This window comes from Tupaia chinensis, unplaced genomic scaffold, assembly GCF_000334495.1.
Source record: "Tupaia chinensis unplaced genomic scaffold, TupChi_1.0 Scaffold000116_1, whole genome shotgun sequence".
NCBI classification, from domain to species: domain Eukaryota; kingdom Metazoa; phylum Chordata; class Mammalia; order Scandentia; family Tupaiidae; genus Tupaia; species Tupaia belangeri.
Genome location: NW_006159580.1, coordinates 2,120,185 through 2,133,536, shown reverse-complemented (window position 1 = coordinate 2,133,536; position 13,352 = coordinate 2,120,185). Strand labels below are relative to the sequence as shown.

The 13,352-nt window shown below is 61.8% G+C and overlaps 1 protein-coding gene across 1 annotated transcript in view; it reads right to left on the bottom strand.

Annotated features, from left to right (window-relative positions):
- Window positions 1–13,352, bottom strand: part of GRM4 (glutamate metabotropic receptor 4) — a 118,195-nt gene that overhangs the window by 38,466 nt on the left and 66,377 nt on the right. The window contains exons 3-4 of the mRNA XM_006144245.1: window positions 2,190–2,325; window positions 570–724 (exon numbers count right to left, since the gene is read on the bottom strand). Of these exons, the coding sequence (XP_006144307.1) occupies window positions 570–724; window positions 2,190–2,325 (291 nt within the window). The remainder of the gene's footprint in view (window positions 1–569; window positions 725–2,189; window positions 2,326–13,352) is intronic.

Sequence of the window (13,352 nt, the reverse complement as noted above, 5' to 3'; positions counted from 1 at the left end):
CAGGAATGTCACACCTCACTCCTGGGAGGTTCTGCCCAGAGAGGGCAGGATTCAGGCAGGGCAGGCCTGGTCCTGACACCATCCCAGGACCTGCCAGACCCAGGCAGGCTCTGCGGGAGCTCCTTCCCCACTCCTGTAGGCCGTGGGCCCCTGTAGGCCCCTGCTGGCCCCTGAGTGCCCCTGCTGGCCCTGCGGGCCAAGGGGTGTCCAGGCAGGCAGGGGCTCACCTCTTCTGACCCAGGTGGGAGAAGGGGCAGGGTTATCCGGCCTGAGGGAGAAAGACAGAGGTGGCTCTGAGTGCCTCGCCCCGCCCACACCCAGAACCACCCGAGAAGGGAGGAGGGAAGGTCCTGGGTCAGGTTCGATTTCTGCAGTGTTGAGTGTGGCCTGAGAGGACCCCAGCCCAGAACCATCAGGACGCAGACCAGGGCAGAGGAAAGAGGAGATGTGATGGACTGAGGAGCAGAAGGACGAGGTGGCAGAGCAGGACAGAGGGACAGCCCTCTGGGTGGGCGGTGATGGTGACAGCAGGCGGGAGGGGGGCCCCACCTCCATGGTGCCAGGCCTACCTCGCACGGACATCCTCTTGGGGAGGATAGTGACGGCCCCCTCAGCCACCTCCTCCAGGTGCAGCACTGGAGCGCTCTTGGACCCCCAGCTATCGGAGCCCATCCAGAAGAAGTGGCCGGTCTGGTTGGCCCTCCGTGCGGCCTCCAGCACACGCCTGTGGGGACACACGCCAGCCCAACCGGGCCACACCTGCGGCAGCCCACACCTCTCCCCCTTACAGCGGTGCCTGGCCCCCACCCTGCTCCACGTGAGCCAGGCCCCAGGCCCCCGGTTCCCCCTGCCCCGGCCCACACCTGCCCACAGCCCCATGGCTGCCCCTGTCACCTGTCCTCCAGCCCATGCCCCAGCACCTGCACCTGCCCACGGGCCCAGTGTGCTTCCCCAGGCCCACATCTGTCCCCGCAAGAACCACAGCTGCCTCGCGTAGTCAACACCTCCCTGGCCCTCCACCACACCCCACCCCCCAGCCCTCCTCAGGTACATCCATTGTCACCGCGGCGCCCTCGCCATCTACCCGCTTCTGCGCCAAAGTCTGGGTCTCTCAAAGAGCTGCTAGCACACCCTCTGAACTGCTGTGACAGGGGTGTCATCAAGTCCAGCCCGAGAACCCAGCACAGGCCCCGGAGCTGGAGGCGCTCAGTCGGTGCTCACTGGGCGCACGAACTAAGTGTCCCCTGGAAGACAGCTCCTTGGACGGGAAAGAGGGAGGAAGGTGCAGGGCGCCCCCAGCCAGCCTCCTGTCACCGGGAGAGCCTGGTGCAGAGAAGGGGCAAGCCACTTGCTCAGTCACAGCGAGTGGCGCCCTGCTGTAAACTGTTGGGGCCCCTCTACCGTGAGGCTCCAGGCCTGGCAGTTGGGGAGATGTGGCTGGGCCTGCTCAGGAGGCAGCCAGCCGAGCAGGAGGGAGGAGGGCTGGGCCTCCCAGAGAGAAGCAAGTGTTCCAGGCCCGAGAGCCCAAGCGGGGCTGGGCCAGCCTGGGCTGACCGGCTCTCGCTCCCCGACGCCTCCGCCATCATTCGGACTCCAGCCCCTCTCACGAGTGCAGCCCCCTCAGGTCACCACTAGGTGGGCGCTCTCACGCCCTAGCACACCCACCTGCATCGGGCCTGCCCGAGGTGACCAAACTCCCAAGCCTCGACCCGCAGTCACCTGGGTTGGTTTCTGCAGCTGTTTGCTTTTGCTGGGACATGTGGAGTTCCAGAAATGACGCCTGCCTCCCACCCCCCTTCCTGCACCCCAAGCAGGGAGCCTTCCGAGGCCCGGGCTCCTCCTCCCCCAGACCCTGCTCTGCCCATGCACAGCCCTGCCCTCCGGGAGGCAGGCGTCACTAGCGCGTGTGTTTTTCATCAACAAAGAGGCCCAGCGAGGCCAAGAGACTCACTCATGGTCACACAGCTAAGTGGCAGGAGAACAGGTCCCAACTCAGGTGGCCTGACCCCAAGTCCTGGGCCTTGGCCCCTCCATGAAAGCACCCTGCTCGCCATACCTGGCAGGTGGAATGGGTGCCTCCTCCGACCCCTGAGAGGTCTCCACACCCCTCTCTGGACCCCAGGAGTCAGGCTTGCCTAGGAAGATCTGGGCAAGATGAGCCCGCGGCTGCCCCACACCGCGGCCCTCACCTGATGTCGTCCTCGTTGGCGAAGATGATGACCGCCCTGGCGTTGGAGGTCTCCAGCAGGCGCCGGATGATCTTGTCGAACTCTCCCATCTTGGGCTCCCGAGGGATCTTCACCGACTGAGCGATGCACACGCCCCCTGCAGGAGGGCACCCGTCAGCCTCGGTCTCCCCCAGTCTGCTCCCCAGTCCCGGGACACAGGCTGCAGTCCAAACAGCCACAGCATGGGCCCTGGCCCCACTCACCAGCTGGGGGCCTGGCTATGTCACTTAAGTACTCTATGCCTCAGTCTCCCCTAAGAGCAGCTAGGGGCAGCAAAAGGCACGAGGCAGCACAGCATCATGCTTCAGAGCCAGACTGCCTAGGTTCAAGTCTTGGCTCTGCCACTTTCTGCTGTGTGACCTCAGGCCAGGTACTGAACTTCTCTGTACCTCAAATACATCACCTATAAAGTGAAGATAATAAGAATGCCTACTTCATAGGATTGTTATGCAAATAAGTGAGTTAATGCATATAAACTCAATAATGTCTGGTGCCTAGAAAGTGCTGGGTGCATGCTAGTTATTTGTATTGTAACCAGGCTGTATGCTGCAGAAGAGGGCCTGCAGGATAAAGTCTGAGAATGAGAGCCCACCCTGGCCCCGGGGTCCCCCACGTCCACACCCCTCCCAGAGCTCCTGTGCCCATCAGCAGGCCCTCAGAGCAGCGGGCATGGCTGCCGCCTGGTGCCCACACGTCCTGGGCAGCAACTCTGCAAAGCAGGCTGTAGTTAACATCCGGGTCTTTCCACGTTCCTTCCTGGGCACTCACTCGCAGGCCCCTCAGTGTGGGACTCTCCAGCTCCCACCATCCGCCTTCACCCACCCCTAGTGGCTGACCAGGGTAGGGCCACCCACTGGCAGGAGCCCCCACCCCCAACGGTGCTTATGTTCAGATCCCAGCAGGGACCTGGGAAGGGCAATTACAGCAGGAGTGCTTCCAGGGAGAGATCAGAGGTTTGAGGGTGCCTTGGGGAGTGCTCCTAGCACCCCTCAGCAACTGCCTCGCTAGCTGGGTCCTGGGGCAAGACAGAGGCCAGGGCCTGCCTCTCCTTGTCCCCACTCCCCTCCCCTACCCCGCCCCCATAGGAAGCCCTGCAGGAGCCATCCGGGATAGAGTGACGGGTGGGGGCAGGACTGGCACCCAGCTGGGCAGCCATGGACCCTGGAGTCGTTGTTGCTCACTCTGCCAGCTCCTGGCCTTAGACGTGTCTCCTGGAGGGCTGGGGACTGGTGTCCTGTGTGAATCCCACCAGATCTCCCGGTACGAAGGCTGTGTGTCCCCCTCTGCCTCGGACAGACGACACCGCTGCAGCTCAGAGTGTGGCCTGCCTGCTGTGCACTGTGCCCCGCCTTACTGGGTCCAGGCACTGGGCCCTAAGAATAAGCCCCCGGGACCAGCAAGATGGTGTGCTGGTTACATAACTGGACTCCACATGGTCAACCATCCGAGTCCCGGACCCAAAGGCTTGAAACTCACACCAGGAGCGTATGCGTGCATGCCCGAGATCCCGAGAGGAGAATGGAGGAGAAAGGATTGTGGTGTGGCCATCCCCCCTTAGGGGTGATTTCTCGCTTTCTGTCTGTCTCTCCAGTGAACACATGCGCCCTATAGCAAAAATCTCTCTCTCAAAAAAATTAATAATCCCCCTGAGGCCCCTGGTGGCAGTCAGGATTCCGTTGATGGAAAAGCACGAAGGATTGCTCTTAGTGGAGCCAGACCCTTTATCCAACCACTGCCTTCCCCCAGGTCCCACTCCAAACAGGATCCTCTCCAGGCCCAGCCAGTGCCTCAAGCACACACCATGGCTAGCCATGCAGCTGTCACTCCTGGCCACCCCCGAGCCTCCAAATGACCTTCCCATCCAGGCTGGGGCCACCTGAGCTTCTGCACAGACTCTGTGCCCCAATCCCTTGGCACCTCCGGGGGGCGAAGGGGAGCCCCAAGGAGTTCATGGGGCACAGGACCTATCAACAAGCCCCACAGGGCTCCTGCTCCCAGCTTCACATAGAGGGGATCCTACCCTGGTCAGGGAGATGACAACCAGGGAAGGCTGCCCAGAGGTGGTGACACTGAGCTGAATCCTGAGAGGACCCAAGCAGTCAGGAAGCAGGGCATTCTGGGAGAACAATAGGTAAGCTCACTAGGGGGGCTGCCCCTTGCTGGGCCCCTGCTGGGCCCAGGGCCACACACACACACACACACACACACACACACACACACATTCCTTTGGTCTGTCCTAAGACACCCAAGAATCCTCAGTGCCAGAGAACCTGGGCCCCAAGAGCCATGGGGTGGGGAGGAAGGTAGAAGGTCCTTGGCAGGACTGGAGCCCACCCAGTCCCGGTCAGAGAGGGCCCGGGGAGGCAGCCTGCGGCCACGCACTGGCCACGTACCACGGCTGCCAGCAGGCACTCAGCTCCCGGCTAAACCCTCCATATGGTCCTTCCCAGTTAGAAAGTGGGCCAATTGCGGCACGTCCCCCATCTGGGGAGACAGATGGACCAGAGGAAGAGGCTGAGACAGGAGGGGGGCGAGCCGCCTGGCTCCAGGAGAGGAGTGGCCGCAGAGGGGAGGCGGCCGCGGGTGGGATCACCTGCTCTCCCACAGGGAGGAACTGTTGGTAAGTTACATTTCTGGGTGTGCTCTTGTCCCGGACCCTGCTGGTGAAAGGCTAGAATGCCAGCAGGTCACAGGGTGCTTGAGGTGGGAGTGCAGTGGGGGGGCCCTGGATGGGAGCGGGGACGGTTGTGCAAGGCTCGTGACACACCTGAACCCCTGGGCCGTCAGGCATGTGGCATGCCTCGGCAGGTTCACATGGATCGCTCACCTGAGGCCGGCACCATCCCCACCTCCAACCCACAGTGAGGAAACCGAGGCTCTGAAGGTCACAGGGATGGCCAGGGACAGAGCCAGGTTTGAATCAGGGCACCTGGCTCCGGCAGCCACCGTCCCGCCAGTCATGGGGGAAAGGGATAGGGGTGTGGAGTGAAGGAGCACGTGGGACTCACGGGTATGGCACGTCGGGGCGCGGCGCCTCTCCAGGGCGAGAGCCCCAGAAGAGAAACCAAGTGCCCGCGGGTCCCTCTGCTTCACTGGCCAGTTGTCAGCACGGCGACTGGGGGGGTGCACAGGACTGCCATACCCCACTCCTGAGGACACAAGCCCCGTGGTGATGCAGTCTCAGTGCTCCGGTCACAGCCAGAGGGGACTGAGAGGGAACATGAGCTAAGCGCCCACTGCATGCCTGGAACCATGCGGGGCCCAGCCTCCCTGAATTCACACATGCCCTGGGGACAGGAGCTAATACCCCGTCTTACAGAGAGGAAACTCAGGCTCAGGGGTGCTAAGTAGCCTGACCAAGGTCACACAGTACGTGGGGCGGCAACCCTGCTCTCTGCCCATAGCCTCCCTTGGACCCAGAGGCCCCATCTCTTCCTACAACCCACTCTAGAAAGTTCTCTCTCCTTGTCACCCCCTTTGGCTGCAACACAAATACTCCAAAGCACCACCTCTGTCGTTCAGGTGGGCTGGCGCACACACATGCATGTGCTAGCGCACACGCGAGCACACGCCACCATGCATCGCCACACACGGCCCTCCCTCAGGCACTCCGGCCGCACTGCTGCAGACCCGTCACTCTCCGAGCCCACTGGCCCAGTCTTCATCCCGAGCCGCAGACAGGGAGGGGCATTCCCCGCCCCAGTTCCTCTCATTGAATAAAATATGACTCCAATGAGTCCAGACTGATCGTAAATATAATTGAATTAGAGCCACAAACCCTCGGGGAACAAGCACCCTTCCTATCTCAGGGCAGGGAGGAGCTCTCTGCCTCCCCAGGCTCCAGACCACAGCTGGAGAGGAGAGGCACTGCCCCCCCGGGGTCCCCTTGGCCACTCCCCAGCCTCCTGCCAGGCCCCCCAGTCACCCACCCCTGACCAGCACCTGAATGCACATGCCAGCTGCCAGCCCTGCTCACCAGGCCTGGGGCGGAAAGGCACCGCCAGCTAACGACGTCTGAGCACATCCAGCTGCGAAGACCTCAGAGACCTGGCCCAGCCAGACAGAGCACAGACCGAGGCCAGGGCAGTGCTCGCCCAGGGTCACACAGCAGCAGCTGGAGCAGACTCCGCTCCAGGCAAGGCTTCCCCACTGCACTGGGAGGTTTAGAACCCACGTCAGCCCTCTCACTGCTTCCCTGCAGGGCCCGCCCACTTCTGCCAGCTCCCACACCCCCACCCCAGCTCAGTGCCCCGAGGTTGCTCTAACTTCACACCTTCCCCTTCTCCCTCTGCCACCCACTCACTGAAAACGACTTGTCCCATCCCTCCCCTCGGAACACCGTCCCCACTGCAATAGAGCTGGACATCCAGCCTAGGAGTGTCCGCTAGGGCACCGTGGGCCCACGAGGCGCTATCCAGCGTGGCTAAATGCCGAGTGCCGGAAAGCAGCACGCCCCTTCCACGTCCGCTGCAGGGAAACTGACGCACAGAAGTCCACCGCAGCACGGCGTGACGCGGCAGAACACGGAAACAGCCGGAACGCTTCACAACGGAACGATGGATAACTGGTGGGACCAGCAGTTGGTGTAATGGCTATGTCGCTGGACTCCCACGTAGTCGACCGCGCTTTGGGTCCCAGACCCGGTGGCTTAAACTCACGCCAGACGTGTGTGTGTGCGCGTGCCCAAGATCTCGAAAGGAGAATGGAGGAGAAGGTTCCATATAAAAAAAACATATAAAAAAAAAAAAAAAAAAAAAGAGGAAAAAAAAATGGAGGAGAAGGGACTGCGGTGCGGCCATCCCCCCAGGGGTTGATTTCTTGCTTTCTGTCTCTCTGAAGCTCTGTCTTCCCGGTGAGCTCACGTCTTATAGCAAAAACCACTCCAAAAAAAAAAGAAAAAGAATCAGAGAAGTAAATATGGCAGCATGTACATGAATATTTGGTAAACCTGGGCCCCGGAAACTAGGCTGGACAAATGTGCAGACACAGATGACAGCAGGTGACAGGTGATGGGCACTTGGTCCTCATGCGGGACCGCCTGGCAGAGGCCACACCAGGGCGCAGCTGAGCCTCCCGTTCACCTGTGACACAGGCAACCTGCCCTGGCAGCTACAGCACTGGAGGGGAGGCTCGTGCCTGCTGGCCCTGCTGGCTGCCCTCCCCAGCCGCCTGGCTCCTGCAGCCTACCTTCCCCTGAGACAGGCCCTCACCCAGCCACAGCCCCGCCTGCGGGGACCTGAGCCCTCCACCTCCCAGGCCTCAGGCACCGCCCCAGCATGAACAGGGTGTAGACGCCACCAAGGATGGGCAGCCGCTCCCTGCTCCTTGTGGTCTCTGTGCTCGTCCCTCGGAGCCTGGCGACCTCCCGGGCACAGCTGGTCTACCTGCGTCACTGTGCGCCTCAACTGCACGCCCTGCAGGCCCGGTGTGCACATGCTTTTGCTCATCCGTCTTTCTTCCTTTCTTTGGCCAAGTGCCCTGCTTGGATCCTGGCATGGCGAGTGCTTAAGAAACAACTGGGGCCAGCAGGTGGTGTGGTGGTTAGGGCACTGGACGCCCACATGGCTCACTGTAGTTCAAATCCTGGACATGGTGGCTGTCTTTATCACTTGTCCTCTCTCTCTCTCTCTCTCTGGTCAAATTAAAAATGATAATAATAAATAAAATTAAAGAAATAATCTTAAACATAATAAAATAAGAAACAACAGCAAGACCGCTTCCTCGGAGCTCCCTGCTGAGCCGGGAAGCTAGACCAGAGGGAGAGCAAGCGCCGGGGGGAGAACGCCGGGGAGGGTGCCCATGGCTCGGGCACACCACGGGGCAGAGGAAGGGTGGGGAGCCAGGCCCCACCGCGTGATTCCCACACACCATTCATCCGGCACTCCACACATACCGGGCACTTACAGGCTCGTCCTCGGGGTGAGCAGAGGCCCCTCTCACAGCACCCTGTCTCGCGGCCACAGTTCCCGGTTGACAGCGTTTCCCGAGCGTCTAGTCTGTGCCTGGCTCGGGTTAGACCCTGGACAGCAGCATGAGGAGGACAGTGCCCCCTACTCCCACGTGGCCTGCATCCCAGGTGGGGATGAGCGGAAACCTCCCAGGATGGGTGCAGAGCGGGAGACAGCTGCAGGCAGTCCCCACGGGAGGCAGGGGCTCTGTGCCCCAGTCTGCGGGGAGGCTCGCTGGGCCGTGTCGCTGAGAGGGAGGGGCCGGATTCCAGGGCTGCTCTGACTTCTCTCTGGGAGCTGCTGCTTTGCCCAAGACCCCGGGACCCCAGGAACTGAAAACACTGCAACTTGTAAATCCCACCCTCAAGGGAGGGCTCGCTGTGAAAATGCAGGTACGTGCCTATCCCCACTCCTGAGGGGTCGTCCCAACGCACCCGGTGGACTCGGGGTGACGCCGGAGTGACCTCTGTGCATACACTCAGCTCCCTCCACCCTCCGGCCTATGGCAGGCTGGACTGTCCCCTTCCAGCACTTCCATGTCCCCCAGGCATGGCTGTCCCACCTCATCTCTAAATAAGTCCTTCCCCCAATCCTGCCAGGCCACCGTTCCAAGCAGTCCCCAGACCACCAGCCTTCAAGGTGGCCCTGCCCTGGGATGGGCCCACCTGGCACGGCTGGCATGGACAGGCAGCAAAAAGAGGCCTCCCACAGGAGGTGCCACCCCCATCAGGAATGGTCACAGTCACAGGGCCCCTGACCTTGGGCTCTCCCCGCCTTGGGTGTGTGTACTGGCTCTCCTTCCTGAGAAGGAAGGTGCTTAAGCCAGAGCTTCAGAAACCATCAGAACTATTCAAACGCCTTCCTCCATCCTCCTGCTCACTTCTCCAGATCCTGAACCAGGGTTTGAACCCCCAGGAAAGAGTTAGGCCTCAGCCCCTGGTGGGGTGGGTAGACAGAGTGCAATGGGACTCCTGGCCTGTCCAGCCCTCCAGCACCAGGTCCAGGGCCAGGGATGCACTCGCACCTGGCTGCTGGTCCTGCCCTGGCAGCACCCGGCCCTGGGCTCCAGACAGGGAGAAGAGCCCTCCCCTGGAGCACTGGGCGACTCCCTGCAGCCAGCCTGCCCCTGCAACCGGGCCAGCAGGAGTAGCAGGGCCTGGCCTCCCACCCAGGCAGCTGGTCCCGGAGGCCACAGAGCCGGGGGCTCCTCTCCCCCTTCTCTTTGCCTTCTTTATCCTTTTCAATTTAAAAGGGAAGAAAACAATGAAAGACAAACCCTAGGAAATCAAGTGGAAAAATCCACATTAAGGCAAATGTGAAGGCAGCAATCGTAACGGGGATGGCAGTTACACAGCCCACGGTGGGGGGCCTGGGCTCCCCTGTTCCCAGAGCGGGGGAGGCAGGGCGTGGCCCCCTCCCACTGTGGGGACACGCGCACCTTCTTTCTCCCCTCCTTCCCTCCTACTTCAGAAGCCAGGTCGCCCCCAGCCGGTCCCCCAGGCTGGCTCCCAGGAGAGGGACCAGAAATGGTCGCTCAAGAAGCCCTCAGGCTGGCCCAGAGTGGTGTCTCCTGGGCACCTGCCTGTCTGGTGGGGCCTCCCAGGGCCCAGGCTGGACACAGCGCCTGCTCAGGACACAGTGGGCCAGGCTGCTGGACGAGAGGGTGACGGAGCGCCCGACTCATGGGGAAGGGGGAACGGCTGGGCAGAGCCGTCCACACGGCATGGGGTCAGGCTCTGAAAACCGGAGGTGGGCTCCTCTGGGAGCCTGCCCGTCCCCACCCACAGAGGGTGGCCTCTGCCTGAGCCCCCTCCGCTCACTAGGTCCCTACCTTGTGCCTGGCCCACGTGGACCTGATGCCGGGCCACACCGACGAACATGAGCTGGCTGTGCGGTGGCCAGGTCCCGCAGACCGGCCTAGAGACACCGGGCCCAGACAGCGTGGTGGATGCCCGCCCTCCCCCCTGGAGGCGGCTCGGCCCGGGGAGGCAGTGGCTGGAGCCAGGAGGACCAGGTATGAAGGGACGGGGAGGGGCTAGTCAGCCCCCCAGCTTTCCCAAGGCACCCCAGTGGGCTTGGGTTTGCACAGAGCGTGGACATGGCACCTACATTCAGTCTGAGGCCCGGGAGGAGAGCCAGCCCCACTCCTTCCTGCTGTGGGACTTGGGACAAGTTACAGGGTCCCTCTGAGAGCCCCCATGTGTAAATGCAGGGCTCGCACTCCCCCTGGCAGGGTTAGGCGTGGGGGTCAAATGCAGTGACATTGGGAGGGCCTGGGTCTCCCCGTGCATGCCTCCGGGAGTGGGCAGGGCCTGTCCGGTCAGAGGCAGGGGCTGGGAGGACAGGGACGCCATCGCTCAGCTGGTCAGGATCCAGGGCTGGGGCACAGCTCTGGGGACCAGGGCCAGGGCCAAAAGGCTTAGCCGAGCACTGTCCTCAGAAATGGCACTGGGCAGAGCCAGAGACCCAGGGACCGGCCCAGGCAGGCTGCGCCCATCCGCCAGGCTCCCTACACACACACGCACACACACGGCAGCGCAGTCACTCCTGCACACACCACGTCCTCGGTCTCAGCCACACCGCCACACACCGAGACATGGCCCCGTCACACGTACAAACCCAGCGACACCTCAGACGGCTCAGCCACAGGACACGCAGCCTCGCACAGTCCCAAGGCCAGTGAGAGATATTTGCTATAGGGTACATATGCTTGACAGAGAGAGCCAGACAGACAGACAGACAGGATGTGAACAATCATCCCCTGGGGAGATGGCCACACCACAATCACTTCTCCATTCTCCTCTCAAGATTTTGGACATGCATCCACACGGGTACACACGTCGCCACACAGCCGACACACCATATCAACACACTTGACCCCATAGTCACACATACTACACACACACACACACACACACACACACACACACATCCACCTACACCACCCATACCGAAACAGGTAACCTGCACAGTCACACACACACCACGCACAGACACGCATCGCTCCGCAGACCGCTGTGCGCCACGCTCAGACACGCAGACCACATGTGTCTGCACTGACCCTGCCCGCCGTCCGCAGCCCCAGGCAGTCGAGCGCAGCATGACCCCCCAGAGCCCCGGGGGGCTCCCTGAGAAGGCCTCCTTGCCGAGGGAATCCTCTCACGGGAAGGCCAGAGGTCCCAGCCCACCAGGGCCTGGGAGATGGCTGGCCACCGCCCAGCTCGGTCAGCTCGGCTCCCCTCGCTGCTGGCTCCACACTGGATGGAGCAGAGGATGGCCGCTGCAGGGCTAAGCAGAGGGCTAGAGACTGGAGGACCCCCACGCTGACGCAAGGCCTCCTTTCCTCTGGAACCCCCTCCTTGCCCAGCCCAAAGCCAGGCCGCTGCGTGGGAGAAGGCTGGGCTGGATCCAGTGGGGGAGGTGCAGCCGATGGGGCAGGGGCTGGGAGGACAGGGAAGGGACACTTCTCTCTCTGACCCCACATGTGCCCAGCTATAAAATGGGACCCTGTGGCTGCCATGAGGACTAAAGTGGACCACCTTTGCAGGTGGAGAGGAAGCAGGCCTTGGAGAACAGGCTGGGGGCTGTCCAGCTCAAGCCTCCGAGCTGAGGCTGTGTCCCTCACCAGGAGCCGCTGGGCCGCGTGGGCAGCCTGGTCCAGAGCTGCATGATTCGTGGCAGGGCTCCGAGCAGAGGGAAATTTGCTGAGTGATCGACCTAATATCGTGACATAAACCTATGTAGGAAAAACACCTTTGAAGCGAGAGAGGCGGGGGGAAAGATAGAAAAGGGAAGCAAGGGTGTTTGGGGGCAGGTGCAGGCAGGAGGGGTCAGAGGCAGGACGCAGAGAGATGGCTGGTTCCTCGTCCCCACCCCGAGCTCCCAGGAGGCCCTTGTCCCAGCTAAGCCCACCCAGACTCTAGCTGCCGCCACGCTTGGGGGCTGCGACCAGCATTCGTGGACGAAGAGCATCCCACCCTCTCTCGGGCTCCATTCAGAGAAGGGGGTGTGCCCGAGGCTCAGGCACCAAATGAGCAGCCAGCCAGCCCCAAGACCGCAGGTGTCGGTCGGAGTCCCTTGCTGAGGTCACGTGCACACGTATATGCACACGGTCCTACCCAGATTTGCTGTGAGCGGGCCCTCAACCCTGCTTAGGGCCACCCTGGAGGAGCCACTTAACAGAACAAGACACCCCTGCCTCCCCAGTACCCCCAGCTCTGGTGACACACAGGGACAAGGTCACACCTTTTCCTCAGCCTTATCCCTCCACCCACACCAGAGTAGGTCCACTTTCTCCAACTGAATCCCACCTTGCCCACCCTCGAGCCTTTGCCAGTGCTGGTCCCCCTGCCAGAAATGCCCTTCCCACTTCTCCAACTGCCCAGTAACTCATCTGCTTCAGAGTACAGTCTGGATCCTAATTGCCTGGGTTCAAATCCCAGCTCCACCATTTAGCTGTACAACTAGAGACAAGTTGCTAACCCTCTCTGGGCCTGAGAGGATTAGTAACTTGTAACTAGCGCTTAAGAGGGTGCCGATGAAGTGAGTTAATATACGTGGGGCGCTTGGATCAGGGCCTCGCACACGCCACCTCCGTAAGCATTTGCTGCTGTTACACTGTCACTTCACTCTCCTCCATCCACCCAGGAGCCCCTTCCAGCACACGGTGACTTCCTCATTCCTGGCTCCCCAGGCGCTCAGTCCATGTGGGCCGCACTGAGTCTCATGTCCAGCAGAATTGTCTGGGGGCCCTTTCACCCCAGACACCAGCGCAGGGCTGTAGCGGAGACCCCAGGCCCCACAGAGGAGGGGCCTGGAGAAGAGGCTTGCAGACAAACCCACTCCACCAGCCAGAGCCAGAACCAGAGTCAGAACCAGAGCCGAGGCACAGACAGGCAGGCAGGGAGGGGCTGGCAGAAGGGCCCACAGCCCGGCCTGTGGTTTGGCCAGAGAGGAGCAGGCAGCTATGGGCCAGGATGAAATATTTAGAAGCCCACGTCCCCAGGAAGTGCAAACTGACAAGTAAAATGAAATGTTGAGATGTAATTACCCAGGCAGGCCAAGCATGTCTCCTGGCTGCCACCAGCCAGCTCAGCTCCCCCACCAGCCACAAGCAGGCACTGGGTAACGAAGTACTCCCGGACCCCTCCTGCCTCCCGCACTGGCTGGGGGCGCC